The 27,894-nt window shown below is 45.9% G+C and overlaps 1 protein-coding gene across 1 annotated transcript in view; it reads left to right on the top strand.

The window, feature by feature from the left end:
* Positions 1–22,135, top strand: part of lig1 (ligase I, DNA, ATP-dependent) — a 41,889-nt gene extending 19,754 nt beyond the window's left edge. Inside the window, exons 19-27 of the mRNA XM_076745696.1 lie at positions 4,075–4,185; positions 6,147–6,218; positions 7,692–7,836; positions 8,816–8,898; positions 9,341–9,493; positions 14,468–14,521; positions 17,902–18,045; positions 19,527–19,619; positions 21,948–22,135. Of these exons, the coding sequence (XP_076601811.1) occupies positions 4,075–4,185; positions 6,147–6,218; positions 7,692–7,836; positions 8,816–8,898; positions 9,341–9,493; positions 14,468–14,521; positions 17,902–18,045; positions 19,527–19,619; positions 21,948–22,022 (930 nt within the window). The 3' untranslated portion in view covers positions 22,023–22,135. The remainder of the gene's footprint in view (positions 1–4,074; positions 4,186–6,146; positions 6,219–7,691; positions 7,837–8,815; positions 8,899–9,340; positions 9,494–14,467; positions 14,522–17,901; positions 18,046–19,526; positions 19,620–21,947) is intronic.
* The last annotated feature ends 5,759 nt before the right edge of the window (positions 22,136–27,894 follow it).

The raw sequence follows: 27,894 nt of genomic DNA, 5'->3' as shown, positions 1-27,894 counted from the left end.
GCTTCTGCTTGCGTGGGGAGAGAGAAGGAGATCACCTCTACCTGAAGCGTTGGCAGTTGGCCTGGGGTTATCTGAGCGCGCTCGCTAGCTCGGCACCTGCTGAGTGTATTTTTCTGCTTTGGTAAGGAGCTGCAATCAAGCCTCCGCGCTCTCCCGTCTCACTCACTGTTGTTGTTTTCAAGACTTTGTCGACTGCGCAGCCATTATTGAAATGTCAATAATATTAAAAGAAATTCCCATCAGGGCAAACTAATGAATCTGATAATTTCTCAAAATAGTCGGAGCGTTTTGCTAATGGTTCCCTTTGCTAGAATTTGTTCAGAGGTACATTATAACTTGACTGAATAGGAGCGTATAGGTGTGTTTATCCTGCGTTGAATTCCTCTCTGCGTTCAGCTTAAAAACAACAACAAAAGAAGCGACGTCTTTATTTCTCCAAAGAAATTCAGCGACCTCTTTCACAAAATCATCCAGAGGTGTTTTTTTTGTTTTTCTGCTTTTCTGCTTGTTTTTCTCAGGTCAAACCCATCCTTAGTAGACGGTTCACACTTATTACGACTTACTGTAAGAAGTCCTCTGAGCTGAAACACCAACCAAAAGAAATTTCAGTTTGAGGAAATCTCTGCTGCGTTTCATTCGTCCTGCGGATACACATGATGCCTCTCAGCTTCTCACGTAAACATTTGCTGCCTTCCATCATCCTGCATCGTCTGTGTGAAGCTCCTCATTAATGAATGCGGACGAGACTTTGAAAGAGTTTGGGAATGAGGCACCTGGTGACCCCGCTCCCTCATTTTCAAACTTGGGTAAAGATGAGACGGAGATAAAAAAAAAAAAATGGTGCCGCCTGCGAGGCTGCAGCTGGAGTTTGAAGCTGAGTGTCTGCCTGGATGACACGGGGGTCCGTGTCGGCTGTTTTTTCAGGGGCTCAGTGCAGCATGTGTTCATCTCGCCACTGTGGCCTCGCAGCACGAGGTGATGCTGTGGTGGTTGAAGGGGGGGGGGGGGGCACTCTGGGACCTCCCCCTCCCTCAAACCGAACAGTGTCTCCCTTTAAAACTGGGCTGCTTTTAGAGCGAAATGCGTCCACCTGTCAGCTCTTCGGTGGCTTCAAATCCAATCGCTGCTGCTCGGAGTTATTGAGTAATTGAGGCTGCAAACCAAACATTTCCTGCTTCACATGAGAAGTTTTTCACTGGTGGGGAGTTTCAGGCACTGACCACGAACAACAGCGTTCCCGTCTGGAGGCCGGTCGGGGACTCTTACTCGCCGTTGTTTTCCCATCTCCCTCTATTCTCATTTCCTGTCATCTCTCTGCTGTCATCTTTCTAATAAAGGCATAAAATATCCTACAGATACTGAAAAGAAACCGAACCAACAGCAGACTTTCATCGTGCAGTAGTAACAGGAAATGCAGTGTTTGATTATCAGGCACCGTGGACGAGGAAATCTGACAGAATTATGACGAATAACGACAAAATAAGATGCTATGAACTGTTAACAGGTTTCTTTTAAGTGCTCATACACGTCTAATGTAACAGAAAAGGTGTTGATGATGAACACGCAGCCTCATTAACACATAATGGAAATAAGCATCCTATAAGGACTCACACGGCCTTCGTCTTCGTCCTCCTCCTCTTCTTAGCTCACGCTCATTACAGGGACCTTCATATAAAACACAACCACCTCTTTTATGTTGCCTGGCCGTCCTGCGGTAAACCAGCTGCTCCGTGTCAGCATGACTTGAACGGTCGTGGTTCCTCACGGCTGTGCAGTGCGAGTACCCCCCCCCCCCAGCTACTGACGAACAGCATTAGGTCATGGCAGCATCCAAAAAAAGTAAACTTTCCTTTCATCTTTGCTCAGCGTTCCTCCTCTCTCACCCTGTATCTCATCTCTTCACATCTGCCCTCTCATGTTTCCCTCACACTCATTTTCTTTTCTCAGTTTTCTGCTCTCTCTCTCTTTCCAGGACTTTTAAAGCCACGCAGCTTTTTGTCTCTCTCTCTCTCACCTTAGCGCTCTCTCTGTCTAATCGTCTGGCGCTCCTTTCTTCTTCATTGCTTCTTGATGAAACCTGTTGGGTCCCTCACTCCTCACTGCTCTCCTTTCACCTCTCTTCCTCCTCTCTCCTCACTCTTGTCTTGTTCACTCTTGTCTCTCTCTCTCTCTCTTCCTCTTATCTTTTTTTCACCACTTTGATACAGCCCGTCTGTGATTTTTACCTTTTTGGTCCATCTCTCCCCTCTCCTCCTCTCCTCCTCTCCTCTTCTCCTCTCACCTCTCATCTCTCTCCCTCTGCACTCCTTACGTATTCTCCCCCTCCTGTCTCCGTTGCCTGTCGATGCTCCTGGCTGCCTCCTTTTTGCTTCTTCTCCCTCCCCGTCTCCCCTCTCTCCATCTGTCTTCCACACTCTTTTTCCTCCCTCTCTTTTTGAAACCTTTTCTTTCACTCTTTTCCCTCTTGCTCCCCTCTCATCTTCCTCTTTCTCTCTATGCTCATTAACCAGTTTCTCTTCTCTCTTTTTTTATTACCACCTTTGCTGTGTCTCACCCTGCTTTCTCACTTTTACCTCTTCCTAAACTGTGAGGTTTGGGTGAAGAAAAGAAAAACTGTTGAATTGAGTGAAAAGTTTGAGTGTTTGTGCTTCATTTGCTGTGAGAAAGACGCACCCTTTTTAAATGATGGCACCATTTATTGTATTTAATTTGAGCTTTTAACAATTTCCTTGTGATTACTTAATATATGACTCTTGATTTGTGACATTTAATTTACCACGACGGCGCTGTAAAAACAGGCCGCTGCAGTTGTTAGAACGAAGCTTTCACAGTGGAAATCGATTGCAGATCATTAACGCGGCAGACAATTGATGAGCGGAATTGCTTAAATTAAACTTTCCATCCTCAGTCCTGACATTACATTGATGGCTGTGTGTCGACACAATCTCGAAGACGCAATAAATGAACAATGCGAGAGTGAAACGTCACAACAACACTGCACTGAGGAGATGGTCTGATTAGATTTTACAGCACCTTGCTGCATTATTTTGCATATTAATGGGGGAAAACTAATTTGCCTGAGCCTGCCAGAGTGCCTTAATTCTTCTAATTATGAATTGATATTAATACATTAACACACTAATATTAATAGTAATACATTAATTGGTAATTAATGTGTTACTTAGCCTAATGACCTTATGAGTAAAGCTGGTTACTTTTGCTAAATCTGCCTGTTTACAAACAACCTGTTACCTCTGATGTGTCTTGCTCTTAACTGATTGGCTCTCACTGATCACCTTTCAGATTTCACTCACTGATCTGCTCTCAATCTGGTTCAAGTGGTACAATTGAAGCATCCTCGTGGCCCCGAATTAACCAGGATGCAGGAGATTAACATCCCTAAGCTTCACACGGCAGGATTTGGTGGCTCAGATAATTAGCAGCCACTCTGTCTGATCTTGAAAATCAGCGGTGATCGTCAATATAATCTGCCCATGGATGGTTTATCCCCTGCCTAAACCCTGTCAGTGTGTTTCCTGCGCGGGGAAACATGCAGAAATGACGAAACAAACCGAAAAGCAAACTGCAGAACGTCTCTGGTGAAACATTTGGCACGACGCGGGCATGTGGCCCAAAGAGGGGGCGTTGTTTGACGCTTACCAGGTAACTGGTTGAGCAGGAGAGACGGCCGCGGCAGACATGTCCGCTCAAGAGCCGCGATAAATGTAGAGTGGGAAAGAAATGTTAATGTGTTGACTTCCAAAGCATTTGGCAACAAATTGAGGGCAGCTGTAGGTCCTGAAACAGCCTGAATGTGTCTTCCATTTAATTGCCTGTATCTGTGGCTTTTAAAAGCTCCCAGTTATGTCTCGCCCTGAGTTTAAATCTCCAAGTTTGTTAGATTTACTTCAATGAAACTTCCACACAATCCTCTGATTGCGAAAGCAGACGGTGCTTATATATCATCCAGGGTTTTTTTTTAATCTTTAAAAGCCCTCCTCACCTCGACTGACCGAGCGTCTTACCTCTTTATTCATTCATAACTCCCTTTTGGTGCGTCTCTGTCTTCAAAAGGTGAAGAAGGACTCTGTGGTGTCCTGCGTTCTGGACTCGGAGGCGGTGGCCTGGGATCGTGAGAAGAAGCAGATCCAGTCCTTCCAGGTCCTCACCACCCGCAAGAGAAAGGTATGGATGGAGAGAACTCTATTAAAGTAGGAGAAGGATGAATGAAGCGCTCGGGGTGTTGAAAGGGGAGAGAGTAGGAGGTGATGAGGGAAGGAAAGAAAGAACTGAAAAGGTTGAAGAGGGAAAACAAGACAGAGATAAAGACCAGGAGGTAGAGGAGAGGTAGATAATAGAGTGAAATGATCCGGCAGACGGACGGAGAAAGAGCGGACGGAGGGGGGGGGAGATTGATAAGTACGAGATGGAGGAGTCAAATGGATCGAGGAGACGAAGGGGAGTGTGAGATTGCAAATGTCAGGGAGGTGTTTTTTCAGTTTTGATCAGAATAATGGCCTCTTTCCACGACACCAATCACGTTAGAGTCAAACAGCTCCCTTCGCCTGGTCTTTGCATGCTCGGTGACCTCTTTGTAAATTAGGAGAAGAGAAATGAGAACATGATGATGAAAATGGCTGAAAATTATTATCTTGATGATTTTTTGCTCGATACTGTTACTGCCACTATTTCATGATTATTTGCAGTGATGGTTTGATGCACAAACTGATTGTACTGCGCTCCTGGCATTTTGTAACAGCATCTCCACTGTTGAACTACCACGAGCGCTCCTGCTGAAATGAAATGGTTCAGATGAGGAGATGAAACCCGATACGGACTAATTAAACATCATTAACGGGTGGAGGGGAAAGTAACGGGGGATTGAAGGAGAAGAGGGTGAAATCAGGAGAGAAATCTTTCAGGTTTCAGATATATCCCAGGCCTCTCGTTCTATTCCTGTTTCAGATTTTGGTGAAGTGTTTTCTTAAAGAATGTTAAGCCACATTATGCAGGAGTTGGTCTTTTTTTTACACGTTGGCGCCTCTGGTTTCTTAGCTCAGTTCACTTGTACCCACTGTTAGAAGTATGGACAGCGTTTTTTATGATTACATTATTTACGATCTTCTTTTTGCTGCCATTGGAGCCGCCCCCTGCTGGCCAGTAGGAAGAGTGCATGTTTAGGGCGCTTCGACATCGGCTTCAGACCAGGACGCTACGCACGCGTCTTACAGTCTGTGGCGAAGACATTTTTGAAGGCGACCTGTTGAGTTTTCTTCCAACCAGAGTCTCTGTTCACAGTCAGTGTTACCAAAACACACTGTGTGTGTCCACGAAGCTGAAGAAATGTGTTGAGTGTGTTTTCTTCTGAAACATTTGCACTGTTTTTTATCGTATCGAGACCTGAAACCGGAGCATTGTTCACAGCTGTGATTACTTGCGAGCAGTTGTCTTCGTCCATGCTGTGTTTTGTGGTGCGTTACCGCCTGTCGATCAGTGGAACAGTCTAAAACTATGGGCAGGACTGTGTATGGGATCGCCCTCTGATGAAAACGCGGCTCTGTCGAGAAAACTGGACCCAGTAAAATGGACTTCAGTAAAATCGCTAGTTTGAAACTATCTAGGAACTAGAAAGGAGGGATGTAGTGATGGATTAACGAGCAGCTGGCCCAGTTTTCAATATTGTTTGGCACCGTTAAGGACAAGTCCTGGACTTTTACATCAGGGCCGCTGTGGAAATGCTGCAATAAGGCAGAGTCGAGACTCAAGAGACTGACAGGATTAAACGAGAGTGGAGTAAACAGAATGAGGTACAAGAGAGGTGAGAGTGGGAGTTAGAGAAGCAGGAGAGGTGAGCGAAGAGAGTCGAGGAGCAGGAAGAGGAGGAAGACAACGAGGAGGTGTGATGCTGTTAAAAGGTAGAGGGGAGACAGCGAGGTAAAGTGGTTAACTTTCAAGATGAATGGGAGAGAAATCAAAGAGCTCTTTGTAACAAGTCCCAAGGTTGGATGTAGCGATTTGTGAATAAGATGCTTCTATTTGCATATTTTTGTCAAGGGAAAAATACTAAAGTAAGTGTGTGTGTGTGTCTGTGTGTGTGTGTGTGTCTGTGTGTGTGTCTGTGTGTGTGTTGCTTCCCTGTGATGCAGGACGTGGATGCCTCGGAGATCAAAGTCCAAGTGTGTGTGTACGCCTTTGACCTCCTCTATCTCAACGGCGAGGTAAGGCCTGATGTTGATGAGGACAATTTTCCCCTGAGATCTCTCTCATCACTGGTGCGTGCGTGCGTGTGCGTGCGTGTGCGTGCGTGTGCGTGCGTGTGTGTGCGTGTGTGCGTGTGTGTGTGTGTGTTTAATTTTTCCCAAGCTCGCCTGCGTGCTCGCCTCACCGCTGAGATGCCAACAGCGTCCCTGAATGCCAATGATGATGCTACTGGACGCCGTAACTAGATAATGATTGTAATTCTCATTGTAATTCCGGCGGTGTGTGTCTGAGTGTGTGTGTGTGTGCGTCTGAGACTTTCTCTGTGTCGGTGTGTATGAGAGAGCGAGCCGGTACCTTTCTGAGACCGTCAAACTCGGTGTGTGTTGTGGGCGGTGATTGTGAGAGAGTGCGGGTTTGAGAGTGTGTGTGATTGCATCAAAATAAAACACAATTTTAAAGCTAATTTCCTAAAAGTCAGCCAAAGAAAATGTAAATCAGTGTATGTGTGCATTAGTCAAGTTTCCACAAGTGGATGGAAACAGAATTTCAGAATTAAAAGAGCACCACTGACTCATAACTTGTGCCATTTCATCGCTGCTTCCCACCTAATATGGCATTTATGTAAATGTTATGAATTCATTTGTCTCTGTCTGCACAAACTTACTTAATTCAGTCATTTCTTTCTTTTTAATTGATTATTCCTCTGTTGCGTTTTGACAGCACGGTTCCCTGTGCACTGCAGTCCTGTTGCGGCCAACTCGATTGTTGGCCTGGGTCGCGCTCTTCACCCCCCCCCCAAAGAACCCTCCGTGCCTTCACCCAGCCAACCATTAGGGGCTGCTAGCAGGACTCTAGCTACCACTGGGGACACCAAGGTCATGTCCTTGGTGCTATTTTTGGGCATGTGGCAGGTTTAAAGTCCAGAGGAGTAAACAGTTCAGCACATATAACACATGATGCTTTTTGAGGCTGAGACTGTCATCACGTTACAAATTAAGAAAGAGGAAGAGGAGCAGGCCCTGAAGACGTCATTATTAATGGGAAGAACCTGTATCTGTCAACGTTTAGCGCGAATATGTCGTTGTTTTTCCGTTTCCGCCGTGTGCTCGACTCGTTTAGTGATATTTAAGCACATTTGCAGCCGTTTCATTCATTTTTTTAATGCACAAATTAAAATGCCCTGAAACTACAATAGGTAACGTGCTTATAGTGACTGTGTGCATCCAGTACTGTGTGTGTTCTGCTGATTTGAGACTGTACAGCGTGTGTGTGTGTGTGTGTGCGTGTGGGTGTTCGTATGTGTGTCCAAAGCCTTCGTGACTGTGAGTATACTCTGAGTCTGTGTGTTTGTGTGTGTGTGGGTAGCCAGTTGAGACGGTATTTCATCCTTGTTATTGCAAGGCTCCAAGCTATGGAGAGGAAATGGTTGTAATGATACACAATTGTGCCATTTGTGATGATTGTGTGTTTTTGTGTGTGTGTGTGTGCAGTCCCTGGTGCGACAGCCGTTGTGTCGGCGTCGGGCTCTGCTGAAAGAAAGCTTCTCAGAGGTGGAGGGAGAGTTTGTGTTCGCCCGATCCATCGACTCTGACAACACCGACACCATCGCCGAGTTCCTGGAGCAGTCTGTCCGAGGTGTGTGTGTGTGTGTGTGTGTGTGTGTGTGTGTGTTCGTGTCTCCGCGTGTGAGACACGGAGACAGACCTTCTTACTTGTTTCGTCTTAACTGTGTACTTGTGTCCCTGTGCGTCTTGAACCTTTCTGTGTGTGGGTGTGTTGCGTGTGTGTTTTATTTCATTTGTGCCCTTTCCTGCTGCCTTCACGTGTAAATTGTGTGAAGTGTGTGTGTGTGTGTGTGTGTGTGTGTGTGTGTGTGTGTGTGTGTGTGTGTGTAGTAGTTGTGTACTTGTTTCCCTGCCTGCTGTCTTTGTGTTGGTTATATTGATGTGTGTTGCCTCTCAGTGTGTGCGCACACACAGAACCTGTGAGCTGTGGAATTGAGTATCGTCACGTGTGTGTGTGTGTGTGTGTGTGTGTGTGTGTGTGTGTGTGTGTGTGTGTGTGTGTGTGTGTGTGTGTCTGACTGTATGAGAAGGAACATAGAAACGTGTTTCCCCATGTATTTAATGTGTGTATGAGCTACAGGCTTGTGTCCTTGTCTACTGTCCCTCTTTGTGTCCTGTGTGTGTGTGTGTGTGTGTGTGTGTGTGTGTGTGTGTGTGTCTCAGAAGGAGACCGAGACCTTCCATGTATCTGATAAGATAATCTGTTCATTTCCTTTCTGCACGACCAGAATCGTGTTTTGGTGTATTAATGTGTGTGTGTGTGTGTGTGTGTGTGTGTGTGTGTGTGTGTGTACCGTGTATTCCTTACATTATGGGGACATAAGTCTGTTGACACTGTCACAATGTGTTGGCTCGCCTTCCTTATGGGGACAAAATGCAGGTCCCCATAATGATCATCAGCACACTTTAGGATGAAGACTGGGATGAAGGTTAGGGTGAGGCAGGTAGAGCTTTTGGTGTGTGTGAGTCTCAGGAAATGAATGTAAGTCTATGTAGTGTCCCCATAAATTATGCATACATGACAGTGTGTGTTATGTGTGTGTGTGTAGACTCCTGTGAGGGCCTCATGGTGAAGACTCTGGAGAAGGACGCCACCTACGAAATTGCCAAGCGCTCTCATAACTGGCTCAAGGTGTGTGCGACACAATAGTAACACACACACACACCTCACATGCGCTGTTCACAAACGTGGGCACACACTGACCCCAACGTGTGTGTGTCACACGCCTGTTCTGTGCACGCAGCGCTGCCTGTTTAAACGCCTTCATTTTCTTCTCTGTTTGTGTGACATTTCACTTTTTTTGGACGTTTAGTGCCAAACACAAATAATCAAATCTCTCAAATGGAAAAAAAACAAAGCAGCTTCTCTTGCAGAGGAGTTTGATCATCTGACAGTTGGCGTCGCTAATGAATGATATTTAACGACGCCCTCTGGCATTTCATTCACGTGGAGACGATCGTTACCTTCTCACAGTCATAACTGATTCCATTTTGTTAATTGTGCCGTGATGTGTTGTTACATCCTTAATGAATTACTCAGTCGTGTCTCCCTCGTGCTGTCGTCCTCCGCTCAGCTGAAGAAGGATTACCTGGAGGGGGTGGGCGACACGGTGGACCTGTGTGTGATTGGCGCCTACCTGGGAAAAGGCAAGAGGACGGGCACCTATGGGGGCTTCCTGCTGGCCTGCTACGACGAGGATAACGAGGAGTTCCAGTCCGTCTGCAAGGTGTGTGTGCGTGCGTGTGTGTGTGTGTGTGTGTACAGTGCGCGTGTCATTAACATACATCCAACACACGGTTTGAGCTTATGGTTGGTTTCACTGATGATATATTTCCTGTTTTTTTAATGACTGTAGCAGAGGAAATGTCCTTGACTGTGAAGCGAAAGGTGCGAGCGAGGTTTGCTTCGATCGTTTCTTCGTTCGGTTTGTTGCAAAATTCACATAATCGTCTCCTAAAGGATGAAATGAATCAACTTTTAGAAGCAGATCCGTACCCGCGTACACCAGACCCTGACTGGAGAATAACACCTCGTCAGGATAGGGTGTTATTTATTCTCCAAGTGTTGCTGGAGTTTCGATGTCTTCAGGCTTTGTAGCTTTGGAAGAAGGTGTTGCGTCGATGTGGCTGCATTGTTAGTGATTTGTAAAGGTTCACACTCACCAACATGCTGTTAATGAACAACCGAATATCAGCGCATAGAAATGTGTTAAACAGCAGCGTAGGACTGGAGTTGAACAGGCCCAGGCCCCCACAGGACCCCGTGAAGATGAAGGTTTAATCTGTCCAATATTTTCCGTTTTCGTTTTTCTTGATTTCGTGTTTTTTGATTTAAGGACGATCTGTCATCAGAAAGTGTCTAATCTTTTTATCTCCGTACGCGGCTCCAGCACATCAGCAGGTTACTCTCATGTTCTCAGCGCTCTGCCTCCTTGTTTGACGTCGCTTTTTAATTTTCCCCCCAACAATTTATCTGATCAACCAGCTCGTGTCTTCCACCTGCTGATGTGGTTGCACCTCTGAGAGTTCGTTGAGGCGATGAGCTCCCGGTCTCGCACAAATCACGGAGTCCGACTCCCAAACGAAACCCCTCCGATCAGATTTCTCTGCCCTCGACATGTCGGTACATCAGTGTTTTCAGGCGGCTGTCGAGTCCTGAAGTTCAGGATGTTAATCTGTCATTTGCCCTTTGGCAGCGGATGTATTCAACATTTAAGGCGAGACTGATAATAACGTGTTAAGAGCGTGAAGGGTTTTCAGCAGGAAGCCGCCATGTTTTAACAAAACGCTGTTTTTGTCGGCTGCTTGTTTCTTTTTTCAAAATGCGTTCGCATGAAGAAGTTCTGAATGTTGAAGCTATTTCACTTCACGTCTGTTCAGAGTGTGTGTGTGTGTGTGTGTGTGTGTGTGTGCGTGCTGTGGGGTGTTTTCACGTTTCTACTGGGTGTGTTTGTTGTATTTAGTGCATGTGTGTGTGCGTGTGTGCGTGCTTTTGAACTGTCACTTTTCTCCTCAAAGCCGAGTTGGAGGGAAATCTTTACTTGTCTACAAGTGTGTGTGGAGGCGTGACTGGGTGCATCTTAGGATAAGTGGTAAGCATGTATTGGAGCATGCGTGACCACTTGTGTGTGTGTGTGTGTGTGTGTGTGTGTTTGTGTGTCTTTGAGATAACGCGAGCGTGAACAAGCTGGAGTATGACTTCACCACAGAGCATAAATTCTGTCTCTTCTTCATCCTGTGAAAACCTTCCATCTCCGTTTTTTTTCCCTCTGTAACTTTTATGTCTTTATCCATGGAAAAGGGATTTAGCGAGCACACACACACACATACACACACACACACTTTTTCCAGCGTGCTTCACTTTCATATGCTTACACACATTCACACCTGGGAGCTCATCGGTACAACCACGGCGTTCTGCTGTTGGCTACTGAGCAGCTCCACTGGAGCCGACTGTGGTTAAAGCGCCCGTTTTATTCCGGCGTTAACTTTTTCAGGCGGCGCTCGTGGGTTTTTTTCCCCTGTTCTCACGATTTGGTCTATAAATAAAATCTCATTGGAGAATGTTTTCACACTTGAGATGACTCCCCTGGATAAGCGAGGTGAGGATGAGCGCTGCGTTTGAGTTGCAGGAGAGAAGACACCACTTGTTGTAAAATGTCAGATGAAGAGCTCCTGCCTGTTGTCTTTTATTGATTTTCATATTAATCTTCCTTTGCTCAGATCGCTGCCAGCTCCAGTGTTTGGGAGCGCTTCAGTTTTTAGGGGTTTTTTTTACGTTGTTGTCCTTTTTTTTTAAAATGAAGGCTGACTGAGCTGCAGAATGGCCGGTTTCGGTCACAGCTGTCAGTCGCTGTGACCTGGTGCAGCCAATCATACCGGCTTTTATTTACTCTGTTGTTCACACTTTGAGCTCAGATCTCTGCGACATTAAAGCTCAGTCCAGACGCACTCGGGTACCTTTTAAAACACCGCTCGTCCCGTGCGTTTGGGCCTTTTGTCCACGCACAAACTCAGCGTTCGGTCACTGGAAAAGGAGCAGTCTGTTCGCAGTGTTGACGTGTGGACAGGGGAAGCTGAGGTTTTACCCTTTGCCTGCACAGACCTCCAGGTGCAGGTCACAGTGATGCCTTTTGATTGGCCATCGTGGTTTTAGGGTTTGGGGTCTGTCACCCTCTGTTGGTGTGGTGTGCTTCGACAGTGCTTTCTGTGTTTTTGCATTTTCATATGGACGGAGAGGTTTCTTAAAATAGTGCTCGTGTGGCTGAGAGTTTGTTTGGAGAACAAAGGAGACGCCTCCCCCCTTTAGCCTCCCCCTTTTTACACGTCGACCAGGCTGACGATGAAGTCTCCGAATTTCCGCTCCGGCATTCCCGTCTGATCTCCGCTGTGTGTGGATAACTTGGCAGTTGCACCTTGTTCTTACAGTCGTGTTGGTGCAGTGCCTCCCCCACGTTCAGCAGCTTAAGTGATAGTCAGAAAGCACACAGAGACCTGCAGTCTCCTCAGACGAGAGCCGAAATCTGTGTAACTTCACAATGAAGTGGTGGGCCGACATGTTTTGGTGGCCCTCTGTGTGAAACCACACTGTGGATATTCCTGTTATCCTTCACAAACACACGGCGAAGTGAATGTAATGTCTTAATAGTTCTACTTCTGCTCTGACATCTGCAGTATTGTTACCTCAAAAATAATTGAAACCAGTTTTATTTGTACACATGATCAGCTGATAAAAGATGCATTATTATGGGCTATAATCAGCTCGACCTGGACAACATTAAAATGCTATTTACATGTTAATGATTCAGTCATAGCAGTCCACTAATGGACAGTTAACACTCTGATTGGGTCCATTTTACATAATTAGTACCTTGACTGATACTTTTGGCTCTGTGCTGCCTTTCCTCTTTTAATGGAGCATTATTTTATGGTTGTATCGCCGCTTTTACTTAAAAGAAATCTCGGGACGTCTTCCAGCGCTGGCTGACACTCAGCGCTGAGTGAGTGTCGCTGACACCGTCACCAAAGCGAAGACTTGACGGAGCCGAGAGATTATGTGTTTTTGAATGAATGTGTTGATGACGCGCATCATTCAGACGCAGTTCTACATCACAGACGTCGCTTCCACAACATGAAAATATTAGGAACTGTTGATTTGAGTCATTAAAGAAGAAGAAATCTCTCCAGATAAATGCTGGAACATTAGTCTTTATAATAAAAGCTGTCTGCGGCGCGTCTCTGCTGGCTGGTGCTTTCGGATGTGTATCATGTGACTGCAGCGCCAGCAGTTCCTGCGCCGCTTGTCATCTGTCTTTTTTCTCTTCCTCTCTTCAATGTCAACCATTAAACAAAGACAAAAAAGAAAAAGCTGTCCTTGACATAAACTTCAGGAACCTTCAGTCTGAGAAGCTCCTCTGTAGCCGAAAGCAGAATTTAACCCACATCTCCATTTCCCAAATGTAATCTCAACTGTATGTCCTGCTGAAATGTCCTTGAGTGAGACACGAGTCCTCAGCAGATCCAGGAGCAGTCCACTCAGACACAGTTCACATTAGAGGTCTTAACGGGTCCAGAAATGTGGTCCTGGTCCTTATCCGGACCTGTTTATAAGCTGTGTCTTACCCAGTGTTTAGTCAGTGTCCTTCTCTCCTGTGACGCAGAATCCGTCCTCCTCGCCATGAAAGTTGGTCCAAGACATCCAGGTTTTCTGTTACTGCTGTCATCACGGATGACAAACACGACTCTACAATCAGCTTTGTGGTTTTGTTGCATGCGGCATGATTAGGATATCTGTGACCGTTTGCTGATTTCAATCATAATTACACTCGTTTGTGACCACGGCTGCTAACGTTAGCATTGCTAACATATGCTCTTTCTGCACACACGGAGCACTTCTGGCATGATCAGGGCTCATAATGTTAAACAGACCCAGGACTAGTGGTAATAAACTCAACCCACACCTGACCGACTGCATAAAAGGTGGATCCAAACAGGTACAGCTCCTGGGTCCTGGTCTCGGCTCCTTGGGATCCAGTCCAGGCCCCTAGCTCTCACAGGCTCCTCCATGAGAGGAATGCTAATGAAATGGAAAAGACAGTGAGGTTGCAGTCACAGCAACAGCTTGTTGTTTGGATTCTCAACATGAATTCATAACTCTGGCTTGGCTCAGGGGTCTGATTGTGTCATTCAGTAAAACAAACCAGGTTATTTCCTGTTTACACATGTGGTTCTTCTTCAGGATGCAGCACGGTGGGCTCAGTACAGGACTTGGCCTGGCCTAAAGCCCAATCCATAAAGGTGCTGCTGTTGAATGAAACCCCTCCAAACCGTCTTGTGTTGACTGCAGCCTCTGGAAGCACAAAGCTGCTGGTGGACACCTGCAGGATACACCTTTAGAGCACACCTGTGAGCTGGAAATGCTATATTTGCATGATACAGCGGCCTTTTTTCTTCCCCCTTCTGTGCTCCTCAGCCCGCGAGACGTTTCTCGCGTCTCAGCGGGTTCAAGCCTTTTGAGAGGTGACACGACGCTCGAGGCGAAGCAGGCAGACAAGGTGCTCGTGGCGTCGGTGAGGGAGGTTTGCTTGCTGTTCTGTGTTCTGCCGCTCGCTGCCAAATGTCTGCTGTCTCACCGTGAGGGAATATGCGTGCGTGCATATCCGAGCGTGTGCGTCTCTCTTATCTCCTTTCGTCTCTTGCAGATCGGGACAGGCTTCAAGGATGAAGATCTGGAGCAGCATTACAAGTTCTTAAAGGTAAAGTGGCACGGCGTGGCTGTCGCACTCACTCGCTCAGTAAAAAACACAACTTCAACACCTGTTTTCTCACACTGATGCCTTCAGTTTTTTAAAGCTGCGTTTTTAGCGTTCTGCAGCCACAGAGAAGAGTCGCTGAGGACTGTCATTCCACAGATAATCGTTCCCTCCTTTAATTCTTCACTCAATTTTTCTTAAAGTGAGATTTTCAGACCAAAATGAGACGGCCGGTTTGCAAATATACTGGAAAAATGCGACTCAAATGCTGCAACCATTTTGTAATTGACACCTCCAGGTACCTTTTTAAGTTGCCAGAATGAGAGAAATTAAGCTCAGGGATTAAAGGAACCTCCAAACCCCCCCCAGGCTGGTCCACATAGCGTCTGCTATTCTGAACTGAGCCAAATCAAAAATGTGCGTTTCCCCTTCTTGGAAAATGTTGGACAGAGATCACAAACTACTTCTTTTCCACCAATACAAAATCTGCATTTGGAGTAACGGTGCAGGCGCGCCGTGACGTCGGGTAATGAATTGCTTTTTTCAATTTACATTTGAAGAGGTTCGTTCCAGAGCAGCAGAGCAGCAGCATTTGAAGAAATTGACAACTGCTCTCTGAATATGATAGCTGTTGTGAGAGTCACAATTCATTTGAGTACTCTGTTGACTTTATTGGCTAAATTTAGAGCCGCTCTCACAGAAGTAAGAGCAGAGGAGAGGCTCTTAAAAAGAAAAACAGTCGCGTGTTCAGGAAAGTGACTAATTGTGTGATCACATGAACAAACCTGGAGCACTCTGCAGCACTTTGGAGTCAGATAACCTTAAAGTAATATTTTAAAGGTTAAGGGTTTGGACTCAGTGGTACAAACTGCTGCACGGTGCAGAATCGCAGTGAAACAGTGATTGAGAAGGCGGTGTAACCTTTTTTTTTTTTTTTTTTCCCTCCCCCAGACCAATACAGCTTGTAGTGTAGTGCTTTGTAATGAAACCCTCCATCTGAAAGTGATGGATGGCGAATTAAGGCGAGCTGCTGGTGCGGCCGTGTTGCTGCGGTTGGAGTGCTGCAGGCCGAAGGAGCTCCAGACGTGGAGACAATTGGCTGTGTTCACACTCTTCTGGGTGGCGAGGTGCTGTGCTGCAGCGAGGGACACGCAGACCCCCCCCCCCCTTTTTTCTGCTCGGATCCTTATTCTGTTGCTTGAACCTTCTTAACTCTCAATGTGCAGAGCTCACAGTGTGCGAGGCTGCAACTGTACGAGAGCTGAAACAATTAGACGATTAATCATTTCGCCGATAGACGGAAATGAATCAGCAGCTGTTGAGTAAAAATGCCAAATATTCACTGGCACCTGCCTCTCAGGCGTCAATATTTTATAGTCTTTGATTAAGCGTGTCTACAACCCTGATCACGGAAAAGCTGGGATGCTGGGTAAACGTAAATAAAAGAGCATGTGATGTTTTTTGTCGATCAGATTAACCGAGCAACTTAAAGGCATCGCCGTGTGGTGATGAGCAAGACTTTGTTTATTCTGAGGTAAAACAAAAAACAGAGCGAGCCCAAAATATCAATAATACACAACTACAGCGAGCGCAGTCGATCAGAGTTAAACAGGAAGTGGCTCTGTTAGCTGGAGGTGTTCACAGCGGACAGTTCGGGTCATTACTTCCTTCGTTTCTCGTTCACGTGGATTTGGCTAACCTTGGGGTTCGTTTGATGCCTTTCTGTCCTCGTTTGTTGCCCCGTCGCACGTCTTTTTATTGTTTTCCAATATCTGACAGCCCAAACTACTGAAAATACTATAAATTCTCAAGCAGTGGCCTTGATGAAGTCAGTATTGTGTACATTTACCTCCTCCTTCAGTCACTTCACACTCGCCGCTCTGAGGTTTTCTTCTCTCTGAAACACACTTTTCTTTCACTGATCATGTCCTTTTCAAGTGCCGTTTAATACAAACTCAGCACTTCCTGCACAGATGTTTCATGTTTAAACTTCATCAGGAACAAGAGAGATTAAACCCTTTGAGCTGCGGAACAAAAGCTTTCACGGGAGAATATATGCACAGTTGTATGAAGCTGGAATGTACCTTTTAACAGCCAGCAGACTTTCTGCAGTGACCGTTAGCTTTAATTAAACGGCCACTCAGAGGCTGCTGCTGCAGGATTTGCCTTTTGTCCTCTTGTTTAGTGGAAAAACTGGAGATTTTCTAGCATCAAACTTCTGCAGCTCGCCTTTTTTGTTGCGCACTCTGCAAAAACTGTGTGCTTCTCCCAGCAATAAGTCCTGCACTTGATTATTCATTACTCTTTAAATAAGTCTCCCTTACATGTGCCCTGAAGACGGACGCAGTGCCTGCTGTGACACAAACAGCTGCATCTAAGTGAAAAGGCTCATCCGCGTTTTATGTTGTGTTTCCATAAGAGTGGAGATTTAATGTGGGTCAGCGGCGTCTCGCTGACGCCTGACCCGTCAAATAAAGTGCGAAGGTGCACCACTAACTCATGTTTATCAGCAGAGGTGTTTTATAAGACTCTCCACGCCCACCGGCTCGCTCATTGTAATTCACTCTGTAGCAGAGTGTCACTTGAATGCCTACAGTATAAATAATGTGTGGAAGAAAACCAGCAGCACTGCCGCTGGAGCCTCCTTTTTCCCAGCATTACTTAACTATGACCCAGTTCTGTGGACACTGCGGCAGTCTGGTTAACATCACACCGTTTCACAGCGGCACTCGCCCAAGCGCTTGTTTTACAGCAAAACAAGAGGGGTGTCATTATGTGGATGTGTGACGCCTACGCTGACAGAGTGATGGCTTGTGTCAGACTTAAAAAGACACTATTACATGTTTTTGAAGTTGACAGTCCTCTCAGTTTGCTCACCGAACAGGAACAGTTTGGCGGCAGCTGCAGGTGGATTTTTTTTTTTTTTTTTTTAAATCTTAAAAGGTGGATATTGGCTAACAAAAGCGTTCATATGAAGGTGTTTCTGATGAAATTTTTCAGGTAGGTGCGTCGTAACTCACCCTCACGCTGCCCTTCAGGTAGGTAGGGATCATTTGAATATGAGGGTTGGAGCTCTGTGCAGTCTCCTGGGAGGCGACTGTGAGGCGGCGGCAGGACTCAGCAGGCCAACCAGAGCCACTCTGTCACTGTCTCTTTATCAGGCTCTCTCTGAATGCATTGACCTATTTTTTACATTGTTCTTGTCTGTGTCTACAGACGATACTGTGTGTGTTTTGGATCTCAGCGCGAGGGTTCGCCGCTTTTCTCTTTCGTATCATCTTAAATTGAATGTCTTGGAGCCTTTTTGCAGCATTTTCGGTCTTTCACACAAACATTTGGGATAATTCAGACTGAGAACGCTCATGATCTGTTGTCTTCTCCAGGAGCACATTCTGCCCAAGCCCCGCGCCTACTACCGCGTCGACCAATCAGCAGAGCCCGACGTGTGGCTGGACGCCGTGCAGGTTTGGGAGGTGAAGTGCGCCGACCTGTCACTGTCGCCCGTCTACAAGGCTGCCATGGGAATGGTCAGTTCAGCATGTTAATCCCCCCCCCTCATGTGTTTCCGCTGATAAATTCAGCCTGTTCTGGTCTGCTGCCTGCAATGAAAAGTCACAATTAGTGCCTCTTAATTGAGTTATTAAAAACGCTGTAAAAGATGCTGGATTTAATGGAACAGATACTTGTTTATTACCCGTGCTCGGGCTGCACGCTGGCCTCGGTCCCACAGTGCGCATAAAGTGTTTGCCGTTACAATTAACGGAGTAAAAGTCACATTTTAACCACAGTTGATATAAAATGGCACTCAGATGAACGGATTGTGTCCATCTGCAAACATTTCTAAGAGGCGAGACGAAGGAGTTTTGCATGTTTTTGCTGTATCTGCTGATAAAAGTCTGAGTTTAAAGGTTTGAAGACGTGTTTCTTTTCATTGTCAGTAAACCTTAAATTTTACAACTTTACTTTTAAACACTTAAAAACTTGAGAGCGCTGGATGAGTTGTTGTAAACAAATGAGACCCTCGCTAAGAGGATTAGCATTATCTACACTTTTCATTATCTACACAAGCCATAAAGTAATTTGTCAGATTACATTGCAGCTTTAAACATCATGTAGCTGCGGCTTTTTCTTTTAACGCTCAGTGGAAACAAAGGTTTGGGGGCAGAAAAAGAATTACTTGAGAGGGTGTTTGGTAAATATTCAGCAGTGCCACTGGTGTGAGATGTCAGCTGCCAGTCATCTCCGCTTTCTCAGGGTGTTACGCTACTACACCAAAAAAATAATCTCAGTTTATCAGTGATGTCAGGCTGCTGAAGTCTGGTTGTGTCCTCTTCAGAGCTGCTTCTGCTGTTTGTTCATGTTTCATGTGTTGACCCTGTGAAGGCAGAGGGGTCAGTGACGGTTTCACTGGTGGAGAAGTAACTTGTGAATGTTTGTTGTTGCTCCTCATTAACATTCATTAGTTCGGTGTTGTTCACGAGGCCGCTGGGAGCCCGCGGTTGCTGCCAGTTTCACCTGAAGCTTTCACCGACTGGTGTGCTTATTGTTCTGTCGAGAGCCGTCATGTTTGACAAGTTCAGAATTTTAATGAGATGCATTTTGTAACTGAATTTGTCCGCATGCCTATAATCCATCAAAAAAAGCTGCAGCGCAATTATTCACATCCAGCGTTTCGTTCTCAAACAGCCCCAGAAATGAAATGAAATGAAAGAAAATGTGCAATGCATCTGTGTTTGAAAGTAATGAGAGAATTTGAGAGGCAGATAAATGGAAGCAGGACAAAGCGCCGTTTTTGTCCTGCAACTGAAAGGGTTTAAAAAATCTGCCTTTTTTAATCATTCAATCTTTGATTTTTTTTTAAAAAATCCTTGACCTAATGGGGGTTTTATTAGCTCAAAACATTTATTCAACACATGAAGGAGTTCAGGGCAGAACAAGCAGCGAAGGCCAAACGCTCATGCATCAATGGCTGCGCACCGACTGATTCTGTCCGTCTGTCCGTCCTCAGGTGGATCCAGAAAAGGGCATTTCTCTGAGGTTCCCCCGCTTCCTTCGGATCAGAGACGACAAGAAGCCTGAGGACGCCACGACCGGAGCTCAGGTACATCACATCACCTGCGCTCAGGGTGTGAAATCAGCGGTGCAGTCAAGTACAGAATAATGTCAGATACACATTTTAAGCATCAATTACTGCCTGTGGAGAGCGTGCAGAGGCCCGGGAGGTCAGACAAGGTCGGCCGTGTGCAATATCATAATGACTGTAAAGCAGTGAGGATTCAGTCGTGTTTGTTCTGCCATGTTACTTAAAATGTCATATCGAGATGCTGCTTCATCATCATCATCATCATCATCACCCTCACGGTCACTTCACAGGAGCTGTGAAAAATCAAGGGTGAAGAGCGCTGCAAGGGCGATGTCCTGTTAGACTGCCAGCAGTTTGTGTTGCAGTGCAGTGTGTTGTACAGTAGAGAGAGAGGCTGGTCAGCTTTACCTTCACCTGAGAAAACACACACACACACACACACACACACACACACACACACACTCTCAACCACCCGACAGCAAACAGCCTGTGATTGTGTTCAACATTATCTTTTCTTACTTATTTTTGCTCTGTGTCCACACGGTCGCAGTGACCAAAGGTTTTACCAAAGACGTGAATGAAACCTGAAGGATTTTAAGATGTTTTTATTTATCCTGAGAAGATGTTTGCTTCCTCTCTGACCTCTCATTTCTTATGATTATACCAGAAGAGTCAATGCACACATCACTGTTACCGTACATGATGTGGAGTACCTCATACACACTGAGCTGATCTCTCGAATAATGAAAATACAACTGAAACAACTCAACAGCCACAGTTCTTCTTATCAGTCGGTCTGCTCATTATTTTCAATGTTAAATTGGTCCCTAAAACATCAAAAACGGTCAAAAATATCTTTTTTTTTAAAGCCCAATGTGACATCTTCAGACTACTTGGTTCGTCCAACCAACAGCAAAAAAAAAAAAAAAGATCTGTAATTTTCCCTAAAAATTACTTGAACAAATAAAACATCATCAGTCATTTACCCATAAATGTTAGATTGATCAACTGATGGACTCATTCATTAAAAGTTTCAGCTCTAAAATACATATTCAGCTTCCTTCAATCTGACAATTCTGAACAATTATGTTCAGAATCAATTAATGTGCCAGTTGTGTTCTTGTCTCACTGATTGTGGTTCAAGGGGAAATATTCAGCGTGCCATAATACTCAGCGCACATGTAACAAAGAAGCAGCAGATTCTTCCAGTTGAGAAGCTAAAACGAGCGAGTGTTTGCCACTTTTGCTCGATAAGATTAAGATTCAGCAGGAATCTGACGCTTTTAATCTTTAATACTGAGAAATAATTCAGTCTGGAAACACAAAGAACCAGAAATCTGCTGTAAATTCTGGACTCAGTAGACTGTTGTTTATGCTAATTGCTGTACGTCCAAAATGGAGTCAGTGCTGAACCGTGCTGACTGCTGGACTGACCCCACAAACCGCGGTCCAGATTAAAAGTTTACCTTTTGCTTGTGAACGTGCTCACTGTCCACCACATGCTCCGTTTCTGCAGTTTGATTCTGGACTAAAACTTTTAAGACGCTTGCCTGGATGTACAAACTCTGACTGACAACCAGATCCAGGCTCAGCATCGCACAGGCATTGCTAAGAGTCTACGGCAACTTCTCTAAGGCCAGAATCATGTTTCTAATGTGAATTTTCACTGACTTGAATTAGCAGCCATTTGGTAACTGTGGAGCGGAGAATTGTGCTCAGCTGGAAGTCAGTTTGGAGCATCGGCTGCATTTAAACGATACTTCTGCCGGTTATTATCTGCGAGGACGCACACACGCCCGCTACCACAACACGAGGCCTCGCTGTCTGTGATCCTGCAGGCAAATTAAATGAAACCCGGCATCGTTTGAGCCAGGAGGGGTGAAGCAAACCTGGAACCTGAACCGGCTGGACCCAGTCGGTTCCGGGCTGAGCATCAAAGCTCTAAGTTGATCCCGTGAAGGAGGAAAAATGCGTCGTTCCGTTGTTTTCCTCCTCGCTGTGCCGCCCTGCTGGACTGGTACTGATGCTGCTGATTGTGGGTGGGCCTGCTGTTCACACATTATTCATTGTCCCGCCTTCCAAACCCTGATGAGCTCAAGTGAACACAACCTCTGTCTCCCAGTCAGCAGCTGGGAGCCGCCGACTTCAAAGCCGGGATATGAATAATCAAACCGTTATTTTTAGCTTTTCCTCTTCATGTTACTGACCCGACTTCATGATCTTCTCCCTTCCCTCCCTCCCGCCTTCTCTCTTTCATGCATGCTCTCCCATGCGAGCCCTCTCACCTCCCTCTTCCTCTCTCAATATTTCTCTTCCTCTCCGTCTCTGTCCATCTCCTCTCTGCAGATCGCTGATTTGTACAAGAAGCAGCAGCAGATTCAGAATCAGGGGGAGCGAGCCGACCCGGAGGACTACTACTGATGGTCTGCAGAGGGAGGAGCAGAGAATGAGAAATAATGGCAATTTCAAAAAATAATTGTAAATAGCTTCTTTCTGATTGTAATGTTGAATGAAAATAAAGGCTCTCGCCAGTTTTAAGCATCCTGTCATTTGTGTTATCGATTTATCGGCCCCGCTCCCTTTCGGACTCTGAATTGCCTTGCGGAGGCAAAATTGCATAAACATCTCGTCGAATGCGGAGCACAAATATTCCAAACCCCCAAATCGACTCAGCAGTTACAGCATAGACCTGCTGGTAATAGATCCCTATCAAAAATTCACTGTGCAAAACCACCCGGCAAAACATGAAATGTATGGGAGGCATACCAATACTTTCAGCTGGCCTGATTTGTGCTCCAGCACTCAAAAAGGCGCCCCAAAGTGCATTCAGCATGTGCCGTAATAAGAGGACAAGCCAAGGAGACTGCCGGCTGCCTGAAACGTTATTAGAAGCAAAAAAAAGACGTGGGAGCTGACAGTTGCTCAAACAGCAGGACAAAAGAGAAGCACTCACAGCTTGCGTTAGATGATGGAAATCCACTAACTGTCCAGCCTGAATCAATCAGAGACTGTTGGAGATGTGTGGAAGGGGGTCAGTTTGAGAGCCAAGGACGGGTGGTTATTACACGAGGAAGCAAAGAGGATTTTGAGAGTTTTCTGCGCAGTGACACCGTGTGAGAGGATGTGAGTGTGCTTGCGACGGAGATTGAACCACTTAGCGTTTGCGATGTGTTTGTGCTTCCGTCTGAGCCGTAAGCAACTCTGAATCACATTAAATGCAAAGTAGGGGGAATGTGCAGGAAATGTTTCGGTGACATTGACGCTCAGGCGCCGACTGCTGCTGCTGCTGCTGCGGCGCGTCATACAAGGTCAACAGCTGCATTAAAGACACAAAGAACTGTTGGGCTGCTCATATTGCTGCAAAGGCACTCCGCTCCGGCTCCAGGGACGGCGGTGTCGGTCGGTCGGTCCGCTGTTCTGGTCCAGACTGAAGTGTCTCAGCAGCTATTGGATCGACTGCTGTGAAATTTCGAGCAGACCTTCGTGTTGCCCAGAGGACGAATCAGGATGACTCTGGTGACCTCCTGACTCTTCCTCCGGCCGTTAGGCTGCTGTGTGTGATTCTGAGGGGAACCTATTGACAGCTGTTGAATGGATTGTGGTGGAACCTTCAGGCTCAGTTGCATAAACTTTGCTGCTCCCTGCACCTTTTCGTCTAGCGCCATCATCAGGGCAGAGTTGGAGTTTGTCCGATATACCTGCAAAAGCAATGACATCGGCCTCAGCAGGATTAACTGCGTTAACAGCTGATCCGCAAGTGTTAGCATGCAAACATGTTATAAGGCGGTGACGCAGTATACCAGCTAGCACTGTCGTTGTTAGCATGCTGATGTTAGCATTTAGCTAACAGCCTCAGTACAGTACAGCCTCACAGCGGCGAACATAGCATGATTTCTAGGGATGTTACACAACCTCGATTCTAAAAGAGCTGAAACTCGAACTGTTTACAGACAAGTTTGACAAAGTTTTCCTGGGTCCATGTAGTAATCTGCTTTATACAATCGTGTTCACAAAGTGCCCCTTTTATACCCAATCACAATACTCTCACCTGTCACCATTAAACCTGTTTACCTGGTGAAGGTGTTTTTGGAGCATTTCACCGCTTGCTCAGTGTTTAGTTGCTCCTGTCCCTGCGTCAGATTCAGAATATGCAAATATTTGTGTTGTCTTTCATCGAATGCATGTCATTAGAAACTGATCATTCTGTTATATTTGCTGTACACAGAGTCCCGACTGAACGTGCTGCAGCAGCAGGAAGCTGGCCCGAACACAATGAGATGCAGGAAATGAATTACAAGCGTTGGTCGGTCGGCATTCTTGTGGCTGCAAGGAGGCGTGCATCAAGAGTGCAAACTTACAGTGCTCGTCTGTCTGTAAAATTTTGGTAGTTCTGTGGTGACTCACGCTACATGCGGTTTGCTGTTGTTGCTACACATGCAGAGTGGTTTGTATTTTATGTACTGGAGAGCTTTTGAGATGGCTGTTTGTTATGCTGTCTTGATATGCAAGTATGCATACTGCCCGGCTGGTGGTTTGCCTGTTATTTGTGTGTGTGGGCTGTGTCCTGTGTCTGCTGAAGGGGAGTTTGAGAAGGACACCATTGTGGTAGAATAATCATGGAAATTGGCCTGAAAATGCCCTTTTCGTCTGCCTCCGTTGTTTATCTGTTCCTCTCATTTTTTCATCAGTTTTCATTCACGTCCGTCTCCTCCTGTGAACATTTTTTTTGCTCTTTAAATACGTCTCTTCGCCTGCACACTGCTTTGGTTACATCTGACACTCATCTTGAATATCATCATCACATCTCGCCTCTTTGTTGAATAGAAACAAGGGACTTTTCTGGTGTTACTAAAATCTGAATTTCAAATAGCAGTTGTCAGCTGTACTGTTGCTTTAGAAGTGGGCTTGAAAACAGCAAGTGTGAGGGATGGAAGAGGGCCTAATGGAAATCAAACAGGCAACAGAGCATGAAATATTGAAAATGCAAATATGTAATGAATTCAATTCCATATTGTGTGTGCTGTACGAGGCTGGCTTTTGTTGTGAATTACTCCGAAGGCTGACTGCGGTAAGCGTTGTCTCTGCCTAATTTGTGTAGGTACGATTGTGAAAGTGGACGAGAAGCATGAAAGTCTCTGCGCATCTTCGTGTTAAGTGTAAATGTCTGCACGCTGAGACGCTTCTGTGCTTGTGTCCTCTTTTGTGCATGTCTGAATGGGGTTGTTTTTATCGCCTCTGTGTGAAAATGTGCTTGTGTGTGTGTGTGTGTGTCACTGATGTTTACCGAGGGGGCAGCTGGCGCACATCACACGCCTGCGGGGCACTGCAGCACAGCGGCCTCCATCTCCACCGAGGTCCTAGCCCATGTTCAAACAGCTGTGCTGTTAGTTCACATCAAGTCACCCATTCACAGCGACTCCCCCGGGGGAAGTTACAGTTGCAGGCCTACCTGCTCGCCGCCTCGGCTGAACTGTGCTTTGCTACATGTTAAGAAGTGGCTCGGGGCTTCACGGGGGGGGGGGAGTGCTTTTACGGAAATGCCCCAGAACTGATTCCTGCTGTTGTGACAGGTGAAAGGCGAGCCGAAGAGGAGTCCTCGCTGTTGAAACTGTCCCTGCTGTGTTCCTCTTTAAAGTTTCAGGAAGTGTCCCTCAAAGCAGGGTTATGGATTACCTTCAACTGCAAAGAAAAAAGGGGGCATCTATAAAAAAAAAATGGCAGGTTTCACCTTTCTCTGTCCTTTTGTGCCCCTCTCTCTTCCCCCAACCCATTCTCCCACATAAGCTATCTGTCTTGTTCACAATAGCCCTTTCTCCACCCTGAGAACAATGCGTTTGTTCTCGTCCACCTCCTCCTCCCCATCTCTCCATCCCTTCTATCCCTCCATCCATTTGTTTGGTGCTCTCTGTGACATCTCTGCCATGCCAGGCTATGAGGGAGAGAGGGAGGGACAGGCCCTGCCATTGTCCCCGGCCAAACCCACGGAATATCAATAGTGTTTTTCTTGAGCAGCAGCGCCGAGCGTTGGCCAGTAACCTTTCGGATTTGATGATGTCAGGCCCCCTCTTTTTTGGGCCCTTTATATGATTTCCCTCGTCCTCCAGTCTCCACTCTAGCAGGGTATTAGGTCCTCAGCATAAGAGACAGTGCAGGATTGTGTTCGCTGTGTGACTCATCAGAGCACTTCATCAGCTCGGTTTAACCAGTACAAGTTGTGTGAGGCCGTGCCAGCAAGTCCTTCAAGTTTAATGAGAAAATACAGCGTCCTTAAATGCCCTCCAGAGTGCCCACCTGTCGGCACGCCATCACTTGTCAGGGCCTTCCAGAAAATGTTCAAATGAAATAAGTGAAACAGTTTTGTAGCCTGATTTCGGTTCAGGTTAAACTACAGTCTACAGCCATGCTAGCTGTGCTGAAGTGAGAAACAGCAGCGCTTTGAGGAAAATGCAAACGTTGTGTAGTGACCGTGGTGTCCTTTTGCGAAAATCCACCTGTGTATGTCACACTTGGACGGACTGGCTTTAATAGAGGCTTGTGTGTGAAATTCAGAATAAGCGATCTTAGTTTATTCGCTCCTTTCTTTTACAACGTTTGCATAAAGAAAATGAAAATATGAACTGAGTGGCAGTCGGACTAAACTATTACAGTGAACAAAAGCTGCAAAAGAAGCAAGCAAGCAAGTTTTAAACGTCATGCAAGCTGCACAAGGTCTACAGATGATGCTAGTCCAGTTGGCCACACCCATTGGACAATCTGACCTGCAGGGGTTTCACATATATGTACGAAAAAGCCATTAAGAAATAAACACTATACAAAATGGCCAACATATAATTTGAGGACATCACTTACAAACAAACAAAGGATTTGGCTCCTGCACGACGGCAATGTGAGTCAATTCCCATAGACCCCCAAATTAAAATGCCCAGCCTAGTACAAAAAACTGTTTTTGCCACTGTAGCTAATTTCCCCACTCATGTCAACTGTAGGGGGGTGAATTTTTATGTTACTCACCCGTTTAAATCATATTAAAGCTTGAAGTTATGCATGATTATGAGCATGGCTGCCTCGAGCGGACAGCTAGGTTTCAGCAACCAGGCTCACACCTTTAGCACATGATGCTCAGGTGTTACCTCAGACTCGATGTGAGGGTGAAGTTTTTGAATCAAATTGTAATTTGCGTTTGTTTCAAAGGACTGAATCCACCCCACAGTCTTTCCATGCACCCCTCACCTCCTGTGATCCAGGCACCCCCACTGCTCTCAGTGCTTGACAAAGTAAAAGCATACGGACGCTTTCTACTCATATTTTTCTTCCTACTCAAGACCTTTTTTAGTCAGCATGCTTTTAACCTGCGTCGTATTAGAAAACCTAGATAGCATAACGCTGCTGTATTTATATTTAATCCTGCCCTCTAGCCTTAACTTTTGACAGTTTTCTGGCCAATTGCTCGCCATGGCTCATTTGCCTTATTTGGTTATGGAAATGCTTCGCTTGATTATCCGACCCCTGCAGCAAAACTGTGAGCCGATCTAGTCGTTTGCGAGACCACTTTATGATTGGTTTATGATGGCGCTGGTTGTTGTTGTTCCCCACTTGTCGGTGCTTCACTTTGGCACACTGAGAGGCTTGTGCTTAAGGGGATACGACTGCAGTGCACTCCATTGGTTCATTGTTGACAGTCATTAGTCTTATGACCTTCCTCTGAACCGGCTTCTGTGGTGGTGTGTCTCTCTTCTGTCTCTTCGTTTTTCCCCCGTCTTGACCGGCAAGAAGCCCTCCAGCGGTCCCATCTCAAAGACGCCCTCCATTCACAGAGGCCCTCCACGTTATGAAAAGACATTCCCCTTCCGCACATCTGCCAGCCTGCCTTGTGATCATGGCTGCACTCAGAGCTGTGACAAACATACTCAGCATTGCAGAAAAATTAGACATGGACAGAGTTGACAAGAGCCTCTAACATCTCCAGCTCGGGATGCTTTCCCAGACTCTGATTATCCCTGGTCTTTTGAATGTGCACTTGGTATGTTTTTTTTTTTTTCCCCCCATCCCATTGGAAATAATTCTACGTCAAAGAAAATTATAGTATCACAAGAAAATATGCTCCGTAAATTTTTACGGGTGTCTAATGACATGCCCTCACCGAATGCAACTGAGGCCACTGTCTCAACCCGTGAAAATGAGCTTGATGAGTTATACAGGCAGACAGTCGAGATGGTTTCATTCACACAGTGACTGAAGCCTGAGGTACTTTGCGTATTCAGTCATCCCTAATAACACCAATTGATATGAAGCC

Source organism: Chaetodon auriga, chromosome 12 (genome assembly GCF_051107435.1).
Source record: "Chaetodon auriga isolate fChaAug3 chromosome 12, fChaAug3.hap1, whole genome shotgun sequence".
In the NCBI taxonomy this organism is placed as follows: domain Eukaryota; kingdom Metazoa; phylum Chordata; class Actinopteri; order Chaetodontiformes; family Chaetodontidae; genus Chaetodon; species Chaetodon auriga.
Note: the sequence above shows the minus strand (reverse complement) of the source record. Positions and strands in the feature narration are given on the sequence as shown.